The 13,421-nt window shown below is 38.2% G+C and overlaps 1 protein-coding gene across 8 annotated transcripts in view; it reads left to right on the top strand.

Annotated features, from left to right (window-relative positions):
* The window catches only part of bltp3a (bridge-like lipid transfer protein family member 3A), a 90,847-nt gene that overhangs the window by 35,644 nt on the left and 41,782 nt on the right, over positions 1-13,421 (top strand). For all 8 annotated transcript variants that reach the window (XM_048553429.2, XM_048553425.2, XM_048553428.2 and 5 more), the window contains 5 exons: positions 1,149-1,319; positions 6,058-6,235; positions 6,693-6,779; positions 7,819-7,989; positions 10,329-10,477. In XM_048553429.2, coding sequence (XP_048409386.1) covers positions 1,149-1,319; positions 6,058-6,235; positions 6,693-6,779; positions 7,819-7,989; positions 10,329-10,477 — 756 coding nt within the window. The remainder of the gene's footprint in view (positions 1-1,148; positions 1,320-6,057; positions 6,236-6,692; positions 6,780-7,818; positions 7,990-10,328; positions 10,478-13,421) is intronic.

Raw genomic sequence — 13,421 nt, 5'->3', positions numbered from 1 at the left:
CCTTCAGTAAACCTGTTTGGACACTTTGTACTTGTGTACGATTTCAACTGGTAATAATGCAGCATGTGCAAAGAATTATAACTTTTTACCAATTAAATTTGAAAGGCATATTTTCCCTTAATTTCTGGAATTTACAGTTTGTCAGCTAGGCTGCTCAGTTTTGTAATCTTTATACAAGATTTGCTCTGTGCTATCTTGCACTTCAGTTACTCCTCTATTTATGGCAACATCATTTATGAGCAGTCCAGTCCAATGTTCTGTACATAGTCTGTTGCATTTTGGCTGCATCCTTCATGGTACATGTATCTCGTCAGACAGAGTTCATTGTAATATAAATGCATTAAAATTTCTGTAAGGTTGACTCCCACTGGCTTGTCATTTTAACTGTATAAATTCAGTTACTGGCAACCAAACATGTTAATGGATAGTAATGGAGTAAAAAGAGTTCCTATTTTCACATCTTTATATTTGGCTTGTGTGCACTTGTTGTAATGTATTAGTAAAATCAATTTGTCTTTTACACAGCCAAATGCTTTAACATTGGACTGTTTTTTACTAAGTTGTTTACAGAAGGGTTCTTGAAAACTCAACATAGTGTGACATGAGAAGGTATCAGGATATCTAAGAAATTTGTAGGATCTTGAGTTAGAGAATTTTAGGAATGGAATTCAATGTCTTGCAGCCAAGGTAGTTAAGTGATTATAAAGTGATTTAAAACTGGGAATATTCAAATGGTCAGAATTGGAGGTATGCAGAAGTTCTGAGGATGGAATGAGGTAACAGATGAGAGGTAGCAAGTGGCAAGGCTGTGTAATTTTAAAAACAAAGATGAGAATCTTAAAATGGCAGCATCTTGGGTCTGCGAGCCAGTGTAATTGAACACCACAAAGACATTGGTTGAATAAAACTTAATGCAAATGTGTGGACGCTAGAATGTGTGCAGTAGTCCAGTAATGTAGCATTGTTTGCATGGTGAATTTTGCAAGGGGAATCCCTTGGTAAAGGGTGGATGTCCACCAATGTTCTCACGAACATTATAGTTCTATTTTTAAAATTGCTTTTAAGAAATTATTTTGGTGAATTCAAATTAAAAGAATTCCCAACTGGTTTTAAACAATCAACATTAACCCTTTTTGCTTTACACTTAGGTGAAAGATTGCAATGTGGTGGGCTCAAAGCTAATGTTCCTTTTGGATGATTTGCTATGGGTGCTGACTGACTCCCAGCTGAAAGCAATGATTGAATATGCCCAGTCACTCAGTGAGGCCATGGAGAATTCAGCCAAGCAGCGGAAGAGAATGGCTCCAGACACTGAAGGGGTAAGTGCAGATGAGATCTAGCAGCTTGATTAAATTAACTTTGCAAGTTATAACTGAACTAAGTGGTGTGGCTTTTCTCATTGCAGTAACTCCAGAGTTGGTTTTCACCTTGATAAGTTTGATTTGATTATTGTTGGTGGAATTATCGTTGCCTTTTTCTTCCAGATTCCCTCCAAGCCATAAGATATTTTGTTTGTTTTTCCTGTTGCATTATCATGGACACTAGACAATGATTTTTTTTTTGTTCTCAGACAGAAAAATAGTCATAGTCTCCTTGAATGTGGCCATACATAATTTGACAGGTCTAATGGGTTTTGTTTGGTTTTGTGAAGCAAAATTAATTGACAGTAACTATGATTAATTAATTATAAATATTGGAGTACTCAGCAATGTCATCTGTTATGTCTAAACAGCGTTATAGACCTCTTTGTGCTTGTCTTAGGTTTAACAAGCTATTCTAAAAATGCAGCAGTTTTATCAAGGTGGGCCTGGAGTATCCTGGAAGTAAGTTTTTAATGTGGTTTCGTCAAACCATGTACAACTGTTTAATGGATGCAGTTGCTCTGGCAAAACACTTCAGAACCTGTACAGATTGTTGATCTGGAAAGCCTTTAAAGAGAATTACAGTAAACCTATGCTGGTTACTTACTTTGTAACTAGACGCAAAATGTGTTTCAGATGGTGTTCAATTTTGCAGCCTACGGTGTTTTGAGCTGAAAATGTCGGAGAATTAAGTTTGGGTTTTGTTTTTGGAAGCTTCTTAAGGGGGACCTGGGTAAGAATTAGTGTATACATCCATTCTTGTGCTCACTGTCTGTTAGAGCATCTTAATTGAGGATTTGATTTCCACCAAACAAAATGGACTTGCACACTGCGTGAATAAGAGATGTGAAGCTACTGCCCTCTTGTGTCCTGAATTCATTTGAAGTTTTCTACTTGTGTGCTCCTTCAGTTTCTTTTGGAGAGGCTGAATGAATGTGAACTTTGTACCACATGGCTACCTGCCCTTCAAACTTCATCTCCCATATATAACATTGTTTAATGCCATATGTCTGCATAAATTTCAGTAAAGAAAAACTGGCACTAGTATATTAGCTAAACACACTTGTTATCTACGATTTGATCAAATTGGCCTGACTTCAAAGTCAACCTTTAATATTTAGCCAAGAATAGAAACATCTGGCCTAATTGAGCAATACCCCATTGAATTCTCATGGTTGGAATTATCATCATCAACAAAAATACATATTAACCATTATAATAAGAGTTTGTGTTTAGCATGTTGGAACAGTCACCCTTTCTAAATACTAAGATGTAGGCCGAGGTAATGTAATCACCCTGAATTTCCTGTTTCCAGACTCAGCTAGTTTAGCTCTGTTATCACACTTTCAAGAAATATTATTGTACTGACAACAAAGTAGGAAGGGATGCATTTTAACTTATAATCTGTTTTCTTCATCCCAGGACATGTTTTGGATCTATGTTGCCACCTCCAGCTGAGACACTTTCACAGTAATGTACACAGCAATGCCGCTGCTCGCCTGCTGTTAAGAAATTTTATAGGATTAGCCAGCAATATTCATTTTTCTTTAAATTAGTGTGTTGGCAGTTAAAAATAGATGCACTAGTTCCCTGGCTTGGACCTGAACTTTTTTGAAACCTACAAATTGACCTTTTCTTGAGGTACTGTTTTGTTAGTTTTCCCTGTGCCATTTGCTTCAAGTTTGGAGCAGGAGTGGTTGGTAACAGAATGAATGGATATTGTATGTCTTTGAGAGAGCAGTGAGTTTACATTTGCAACTATTGTTAGATGAAATTTATAATGGAAAAACGAATTCAAGGTTGACATAAAACAGGGAGGTACATCGTATAGCCCTTAAGACTTTTTAAGGGATTTCAACTGTTTTACGTGTATTGTGTGGAATGACAGGTTGGATCCTTAAACATTCAAAATCTCAAGCTAATGTGTCCCTTTTGTGTGGGAAAACTTGCTGTAATGATCCCAACTTAAGAAGATATTGGACAAGTCAGATCTGAGTGATATGCTTCTTGAGAGATCATAAGTTTTGTTTTTATAGTTTGATAACCTTGGCCGGTCAGTGAACATTGTCACATAAGACAATAAATGTTGTTTTCAAAAAAAATCCAAGTTTATTGCACAAAAGGATAAGAAAGCAAAGATACATGTATGACAAACTAGGAACATCATAAACAGCAAGTAGATAGGATAATACTTGCGTTTAATAAAAAGGAAGATTCAACCCCTTTTCCAACAATATCTTTTTTACAGACAAACTACCACTGTGAAGTATCACTCCGATCTTAACTCCTTGATTTCTTTCTTGACTGATGAAATTGCAAGCATGTGCTTTCACTGGCTTCCTGTTATTATGATCTAGTGGCCCAAACTGTTATGGGGTAATGTCAGCTTGATGTTGATGCTGGACAAATCAGATTCCCAAGAGGAAATAGCTGGATAGATCGTAATTTTGAAAAGAGCACACTATTTCCCTTAGAAAATTGGTTCAAAGATGTTTTAAATGCTTAGAAATAACCCAAGTCGATAACCCTAATATATCATAGATGTGTATCATCGAATCCTACAGTGTGGAAACAGGCCCTTCGGCCCAACAAGACCACACCACCCCTCAGAGCATCTCACCCAGACCCATACCTCCTAACCCACCCAATCTACACATTCCTGGACACTATATGGGCAATTTAGCATTGCCAGTTTACCTAGCCTGCACATCGGACTGTGGCAGAAACCGGAGCACCCGAAGGAAACCCATGCAGTCACGGGCAGAATGTCTGTCTGCGTGGAGTTTGCACAGTCGCCTGAGAGTGGAATCGAACCCAGGTCCCTGACACTGACAGGCAGTGGTGCTAACCACTGAGATGCCACTCCTCCCAGAATTCCTTGTCAGCTACTTGCAACTCTGGCCCACAAAATGGATCAATGCCTCCTTCATATAAATCAAACAATTAGTTTTTTGAGCCAAGAATTTTGATACCGGCACACTACAACCACTATTCATTGACAAAATCTGGCCATATTAGGTACACTTTTTAAAAAAGCCTATCACATTTAAACTGCTGATTCGGCATACTCACTGACTCCAGAAATAAGTCACAGTTGTTAGGTATACAAATAATTATGCTGAACTTGAAATCCAAGAAATATTGTCTATCGGTTTTATCATACTATACGCTGACCCAGAGGAGTTGTTTCCAATACTGTCTCCCTGAGATACAGAAACTACCAGCTACTTTACCAAATTTTTCTCACTGAATTTGGAAAACAATACACCCTGTCTACTTAAAAAGCTAAAACGATTTTTAAAATTAGTTTGCAGCTATGAAAGTCCGGCACAAACTAAACTGCCTTTTTGCTGGTATGAAACTGTACTTCTCAACTGAAATCTGAATGTGGCCTTTGACTTTTTTGTTTGTCATGAAAGTTGAACTTTTGAATTTCATTAGTTAGCACCCTAGTTAGTTCTTCTATTAATCTTGCTTTTGTTGTATGCTTTCTTGGCAATTATGTTTGAAGCAGTGTTTCAAATTAGCTTTCTGACCTTTGTTTGAAAAAAAAACGCGCCACCTTCATCTTGACAGCCTGTTTCAAAGTTTATGATTGGACCTGGGCAGAACAGACGGGATGGCTGGGTAAAACAGTAGCTGTGCAACCTTCGAAGAGGAGATGGCTTTAGCACAGTCAAAGTATATTCCTTCAAAAGATCCAAGGAACACAGATGAATGGATGAGAGATTGCGATAGAAATTTAGTGAGGAAGCAGTATTTTCTAGCATGTCATGTAGAAAAGTATAATGGAGAACCCATGCAGAGGGGTCAGAAAGGTGAAAAATAACTGTCTCCTCTTGCCTTTCTTTTAAAAAGAAAAGGGCTGGCTTCTAAAAGTTGAGAAATCCTGACATCTTCTGTAAGCACATCTGTAGTCGAAGGGTGGTCAAAATAGTAGGACTAATTGATTAATATCTACTGTAAAACTTGCCCTACTGATTTCAGTATTAACAATGTCTTGTATGGGAAGCCTAATATTAAAGCAGCCTGGAGTCTTCTACAGGCTGGAATCTTGAGCTAAGCAGAGAAGGCACTGTATTTCCTTAACCAATCAGACTGAAGCATATGGAAATTGCCAGCATAAAGAATTGTAAATCAGAACCATTCACATTGTCTAGTTTGACAAAAGTTTGTGAAAGGTTTAGATTATCATTGTAAAACTCTTACTCGTACAATCAAATTTATTATCTGTTGCTAGATAGTTGAAGAATACTCTGGCTTAAAATGAAAACTGAACTTTTCCGTGAGTATCTACCATGCCAGGACAGAAATTTCAGACTGGCAACGAAGTGACAATAGTGTATCTTTGAAAGAACTTCTTTCTTAATCACCCATCAGATCTTCCCTCTGCTTGCATGGTATTTGTACCCAACAATGAGGACTCGAACCTCTCTTTCTTCAGAGTTTGGGATGTCTTATTCTGAAATATGCGACCCACAGCTAATACGTGTGAGATTATAAATGGCAATGGAGGAGATAATTAAAAGGTTAATTATTGTTAGACATTTCACTGGATTTAATTAGGTTTGATATAAAGCTGCTTAATTTAAGATGTTGTGAGCATTTATACCATTTGACTCTACTTATGTGACCTGCCATTTAACTGTAGTTGACTTCCCCTTCTTAAATATCTTTGTAAATGCCTTCTCTACAGACAAGTGGATCAATGCCTAGTGTCCATCAGACGCGAACCCAACCAGCTTCTTCGAGCAGCAGTTTGAACAGTATTAGTCAGTATTTTGATATGTATGATGTGAAAGAATCATCCTATCACAGTCATATCTCGCGCCTGGATTTGCACATTTGTGATGATGGTGCCTCTACAGAACAAGGTACAAGAAATCCATCATGTCTGCAGCTAGTTGAATTGATACTTCACTGTATCATTTACCTAAGTTATGTACATCAGAAGTTACTGTGAAAAATGATAAAGTGGATTATTCTGATTCGGGTTTGAACCTTGATTGGGCGACGACCAGTTTTCATCCAAGGATGCAAAGCACGACAATAAATCTAATGTTTTAATAATGTGCAAGCTGTGTTTTAAAAAGAAAATTCCCGGCTTTAGCTGAAAATGTTTTGTAAAGAGCCAAGATCTATTTTTGAACTGAAGATATGATTTGTTAGGGAGTGAGATAAGAAGAAAGGGAAAAACAAAATGCAAATGCTGGAGGTGTAAGGTCCCTCCCAGATTCCTGTTATCGTTAATGCTAGTCCCTCAGTTTCTCCAATTAAAGTTCTGTCTCTGCTACAGTTTGTTCTTAACATATTTTGCCTTTTATTGTGCAGGAGGATCTAAACATCGAATTGCTGGAGGAGCTATACAGTTAACATTCAGAAACTTGAGCCTGGATTATTATCCCTTCCACTGGGCAAGTGAGTGAATTCTGTTGCTAGAAAAACTAGCATGAATTTTAAGTGACGAGATACTCTGCAGTTGAATTATAGCTGCAAAAGTCATCATTCAGTACAGGATAGCAGGAGAAAAAGCTCAAGTGGGATCCAAAAACTAAGAAAATTACCACTTGAAGCCTTTACTTTATTGTTTATCCTATTCAAGACAGAAAATACTCACACAAAAACGCAAGTCTGCAGTATAATGAGCCCCTGATTTGGGAAAGGGTGTGTTTAAAATGACCTTTTATTTGCATATGTTGCCTTTTTTGTTTGTTTATACTAGCACTTTTTTTTTGTTGAAGAATTTACTCACGAGTTAAACTATTTAACAGGACCAAACCTCCCCAGCTCTGACTAGCTGCATTAGAACTGGACAAATGAAAAGATGAGAAATAATTGCACATCCTCCCAACCAAATTGCACAGGGAAGGCAATGGCCTAGTAATATTATCACTTATCTATTATTCCAGACACCCAGACTCAATGTTCTGAGGATTTGGGTTTGAATCCTGTCACGGGAGATGGTGGAATTTAAACTCAATAAATATCTGTAATTAAGAGTCGAATGACCATGAAACCATTATTGATTATCAGGGGAAAAACCCATCTGGTTCACTAATGCCCTTTGGGGAAGGAGATGGCCAGACAAGATAAGGATGGCCTACACATGACTGCAGACCCACAGCAATGTGGTTGACTCTTAACTGTCTTCTGGGCGATTAGCAATGGGCAACAAATGCTGCCGAGCCAGTGACGTCCTCGTCACTTGGATGAATAAGGAGAAAGACATCTACTTTGAGGACCCGCAGCATGCGGTCATGCAAGGCCACTTTGGCTAAACAGGAGTGTGGGCGCTTCCACATCAAAATTGATTTTTGATATGACACTGACTTTGTACGTAGGATTCCAAACAGTCGTCCTACTGCTAGAAGATGATGCGCAGTATTCAGATGGTTTCAGACTTTACTTCAGTCTGAAGTGGTAATGAATTTATGATTCTAATTTATTCTGCTTGCAGATGACAGTTGCAAACATTGGGTTAGACATTGTGAAACAATGGAAGCTAGAACACGCTGGGCCAAAGACCTGCTTCAAGAGTTTCAGTCCAAAGTGCAGACAGTAATAGATCATAATGAAGATGCAACAGTTGTCAGATCACCAACAAAAGAATCTCCTGGCAAAAGAAAGGGTATGTGGTTTTGCTTTGAAGCTCTTTTTTTTTTTAGGTGTAACTTCCAAAATGGTCTGAAATTCTGAAAAATGATGATGTTGTATTTTATAACCTTGCTATTTGACTGAAAAGGTATGGAGAGGGAAGTTAAAGTGAGAGCTCCTACTGAATTTCATGAGCAACTCAGTCATGTTTTTCTTTTTTATTTTCCCTCTCCCTTGACTGCCCACCTCATTGTGGCTGACTTGACCATTTTAATTTAGTCTGTCAGCCCCATACAGAAGCTTTTTTGAATATGTGGTGGCGGGGGTGAAGAGCCCTTTGTACACTGCTCAGACCCAAGTTGCATTAGGATAATATTTATGCAAACCAAAAAATTGTAACTTTGACTTCTAGGACAGTTTTCACAACCTCAGGCTGTTGTTAAGTGCTTTGCCACTAACTAACTACATGTCAGTCAGGCCAGTTCGTGGTCTGATAAAGCGCAATTTTTGTTTAGCTTTTGCTATCAAAGATAAATGACAAGATCAGTCCATCTTCCCATGCTGTTGAATTGTAAAAAGCAATTATTTTAGCAAACGATGGAGAACGAATATTGGCCAGCGTTCTGGGAAAACGTAAATGAAATGCTCCAAAGACGTTTTTCCCCAATCAGTAATATTGATACTTTGTGCTAAAGATTGCAGATATGTATGCTGAGTAGACTGTTGGACCAATTGGCAAGATTTGTCTTAGTTCATGTCTCATTTGTAATGTGTAATTTGTTTATAATTAACTGCAATTTTCCTACTAATTCATGTCCAATTTAAGTGGCTATCTAAGCTAATATTTGGTGTTTGCTCTGCTTGAATCTTGCTTTGTAAAAAAAAAACACCTCTGTTTTAAACAAAATTTTGAGGCTTCACTGTTTTGGTAAGTAACTGGGGTTCAGATGTCAGTTTTTTTTAAAAAAAAATGAGTGTTGGAACAAAAACAAAAATTGCTGGATAAGCTCAGCAGCTCTGGTGACCCTTCCACAGAACTCTGAGGAAAGGTCATCAGACCCAAAATGTTAATTCTGATTTCTCTTCACAGGCACTGCCAGATCTGCTGAGCTTTTCTGCAATTTCTGTTTTTGTTTTGATTTACAGCATCGTCGGTTATTTCATAAATTTCATATATAAAGCTGCTGGTCTTGACAGAGGTCACGATACTTGAATATTTTTATAGGTCTGCTCTCCATTGTTAGATTTGAGTTTGTGTTCTGAGCAAAAGCTTTTCTAAGAAACTTAATGACTTGACCAAACAAGGTTGTTTATTTGTCTCCCCCTCTCTTTCCCCCCCCCCCCCCCCCACCCCAAGTATTATACTTAAATTTTCAGTGCAGTCAAAATAGAACTGTGATTTGATTTGCGCCTGGATTGATATCGTACTGTACAAGTGATTACTGTCCAACTAAAGTTTGATTTCATGGAGAAGATACCTTAACCAGGTGATTCTCATTTCACGCAAGGTAGTTCTGGTGTTAAGAGTGTGGAAGAATGAATGGTTTGGATTAGTCCACATTGACCATTATGCATACTATAAATGTATTCTCACATCAAATTGGCAACAAAGTTCAATCTTCCATATCAGATCCCAGACTGAAATATGGCTTGTACAGTGATATCACTTGGTTTTATGACACGTCGTACAAAGTCAGTGATTAAACTTCCACAGACCTATGGGATAATAGAGCATTTCAGTACAGCAGTTTCTCGTTATTGGAGTCCTAAATGGCTGACTCGTTGTATTAAGATCAGACGATGTGGTTCTTGGCTCTCCAATCACAGTAAATGTCCTCTCAACACCTATGTAGTTAAGCCTTAAGAGTTCAGTACTTTTTAGGTATATGACCTCTCATTCAGCTAAACAGTCAAGAGTGTGGATTCAATCTACCCTTTACAGGACAATCCTCACATTCGACGGAATCTGTTGAGTGAATAATCATCTCCCCTCCAAAGTGAGCTTTTCCATTCTTGGGCAAGAAGGCCAGATACTAATCCAGGCATGCTCTCACCATAGCTTTATAAGTTTGATTACTGGACGTTAGATGACTGAGGCAGAGGTTGTTGAATTCAGCAACTGATTTTAAATAGTTAATCTCTGAAAAGAATCTGTATTTCTTTATGAAGTATTAATTTGTTAACTGGTAATCCTTGGGTGAAACTTGTACCCAGAACAGCTTAGATACTTAATCTTGTTGGTTTATGAACCTTCACGGAGAGCTATTAGAACATATTGCTCATGGGAGATATTCAGAACAGTGACATGCTTTGTTCAGTACTAGATAAAATAGTGATTGCAATTGCCATTCTTCCTTGTTTTCTATCGAGCAGGGTCACCAACTCGCAAAATAGTTGCTGGCAAAAGACCTGCAAGTGATCAGTCTGCATCAGCTGCTAATTCTGATTCTCGGCACCCGCCATGGAACAGGCTGCGCTCCAGCTGTGTGGTGATCCGCATTGATGATTTGGATGTTTATCAGGTAAGGAGTGGGTGTTTGATTTTTATCATCTTTATAATGCTGCTGATACTAGAACATCTGTTGATTGTATGAGCTTGGGAATACATAGATTTTCAAAATAGGGAACACTGTCCTTTCTATTACACTTGTGGTTGTGGTGAGTAATGACTGACATTCCCCCTAAGGCATACAACCACACAGCCACACTGAGGTACCCTGCAGTGTCATAGCCAGCATTCACATCCAGTTTTGGAAGTTCCTGCCACACATGGACCTTGCAGGTCCACGCAGAAGAAATTGAAAAGGTCAGAAGGAACATAGGGTAATGACATTTTTAAATGGCAAATTATAATTGCTGTCAGTTCTATTTACCTTTTAATAACTTCAGTTAAAAGCAAACTCGAGCTGGTGGATAAAACATATTACTTTTACTGTCTTACTGTCACAAAGATGCAAAGTTCTGAATAGGCTTTCTCTGAAGAAGTAATAATCCCAGATTTTTTTTGAATTTGGATACCATTGTGATATCAGGGATTACGATAGACTTGTACTGCGTTTTACGTGCTTGTCAAGCTTAAAATTGAACAGGAAGTTGATCTGTATCACTTAATGACCTCTTAAAGTACAGTGAGCTACAAACAAGTACACAAAGCAACTGACTGCTGCCATCATTCGGAGTATAAACTGTTATCTAATTAGCTTTTTATCGCAAAGTACTTCCATCAGCAGTAAATTCATTCAGATTGAGAAACTGCCATATTTGAGCTTCAAATGCCGCTTAATAATCCTGAGATAGTAAGTGTTATGGCGTGGCACCCTAGTTTGCCTTTGGAGAGGGTTGGTTAGCTCAGTTGGCTGGATGGCTAATTTGTGGTGCAGAGTGACACCAACAGAATGGGTTCAGTTGCCACATTAGCTGAGGGTACCATGAAAGTTGCACTTTTTTCTATCCGGCCCCTCACCTAAGGCACACTAGCACTCTGATTAAACCACTACCACAGATTCTGTCTCTTTCTCAGGGGAGTGCAGTCTTACGGTTGGGAATGCTCTTATTTATCTGTTGTGGTGCTGTCTGCCTTTCTGCCTGTCTGTGACTAAGTGCAGGAATGCTTCAGTGCACCCTTTCCTACTAATCTAGCTTTGAAGCTAAACCGCTTTGACAAGCAAAAACTACAGTTACAGTTTAAGGAGTTACACTGTCTTTGATCCTTGAGATTTATAATCTGCTCATAAAATTGGTATGACAGAGTTTCTTAGAATACAGGCTGGCTACTAGACCAAAGTGTATTTAATTCAGCAGCACACCATGTCACATTCCCAAACATCAACACTCTGTTAGGCTTGGATATTAAACCTTTTCCTTTTGTCAAGTACAGACCAGGATTTTGTGGCAACAATTTTAGTGAGTGAATGATTTTTATTTTTGGTTTCTTAGTTTGTTATCCACTAGTACAAAGATAATTTCTTTATCTATTTAGATTTCATAAATGAGCGTGTTGTGCATGGTGAAGGCACTTCTGTTGATTATGAAATCATCTTTGTCGGTCTTGTTGAACTTCACCTAATTTTAAGTTGTTCTGAAATGCTCATTTAATCTATCTTATCGCTTCTGCCAGCCATGATTGTAATTGCCCATGCAAAATAAAAGTCTGACCTTTTGATCCAGTATAAATTTTATCCTCAAATTGATTCTTCTCCCTGTGTAACATGTTTTTTTTTAAAGTAATTGTCAGTCACTAAGCAAAACATCCACTTAGACCATTGAGGAAAAGCGGTCACTGGACTCAACATTTTCCCTGAGTCTCTCCACAGACCTGCTGAGTTTTTCCAGAAGTTTCTGTTTTAATTTCTTAATCCATGTGTTGGCCATTCTCCCTTGAGTCACTGTCCTCTGTTCAGTGCTGGTGCCTGATTTGAAGATCTTCATTGGATGCTACTGGCATCTATCTGTCTGTTCTGTCAACAGACATTGAACGTTTTTGAGATGCTTGCTGAAAATTACTAAAATGAGCCCTTTTCATAAATTTAATTTTGATGCAAGAGTCCAACCTCCGTCCTTAACTAGAGCTTATTAACATGAAAGCAGAATACTGCAACTGCAAGAGATGTGAAAATAAAAGTGCAGAAAGTACTGAAGTCTGGCAGCAAGTGTAGAGAGTGAAACAGTTACTGCTTTGAGGTTCTATCTGATGAAAGACCATTTGACCTGAAGTATTAATGCCACAGATGCTCCCAGATTTCATACTATCTCCAGCAATTTAGTTTCCATTCTTGAATTACAGCTCATTCAAGGCTCACAAGCATGGGGACTAGCTGCTATTTATGTTAGCTAAGCAGTTGGAAGAGTGCCTTTTTTTTTTGATTTCAGTTTAAACCCTACTTACCTGTGCGGTGTGCTGATGAGCTACATAGGTGAAACAACCAAATTGCAATAACTTAAATTAGGTTTTTTTTTCACGAGGACACAATTTGGCAAGTAGTGAGGGTGGCATAGGGAGTCGACACAGAGATACAGTTTGTGTGACCATAATCTTGGCATATGAAGTATAATGTAGGAAAGCATGAGACTATGGATTTTGCAGGAAGAACAGAGGATGTAGTATTTATGATGGGGTAAAATTGCAGAAAGCTGCAGTACAGGGGAATTTTTGGGTCTTTTTGCATCGGTCACAAAAAGCTAGCAGCTGGGTTCAATGGTCGAACATTGTCAAAATGTAATGATATAATGAGAACTAGAATGAGTTTGTCCTCAGTAAGACCCTGTAAGTCATGTTATAGCACCTTCAAGTCACGGATCCTTGGTCTTAGCGTTATGAATTCTGTCATGCATCTTGTGTTCTCAATGCAATTGTGCTCCAATTTTTAACGCATGCCTCTAAATTTCTATTTAAATTGGTCTTTTCTTCGAGGTTTAGTTGGTCTTTTCTCTATTCTCATCTAGTTGCTGACAATTTAATGACTGCTT

Source organism: Stegostoma tigrinum, chromosome 21 (assembly GCF_030684315.1).
Source record: "Stegostoma tigrinum isolate sSteTig4 chromosome 21, sSteTig4.hap1, whole genome shotgun sequence".
NCBI classification, from domain to species: Eukaryota; Metazoa; Chordata; class Chondrichthyes; order Orectolobiformes; family Stegostomatidae; genus Stegostoma; species Stegostoma tigrinum.
The sequence above is the reverse complement of the archived record's forward strand: the minus strand, read 5'-3'. Positions and strand labels throughout refer to the sequence as shown.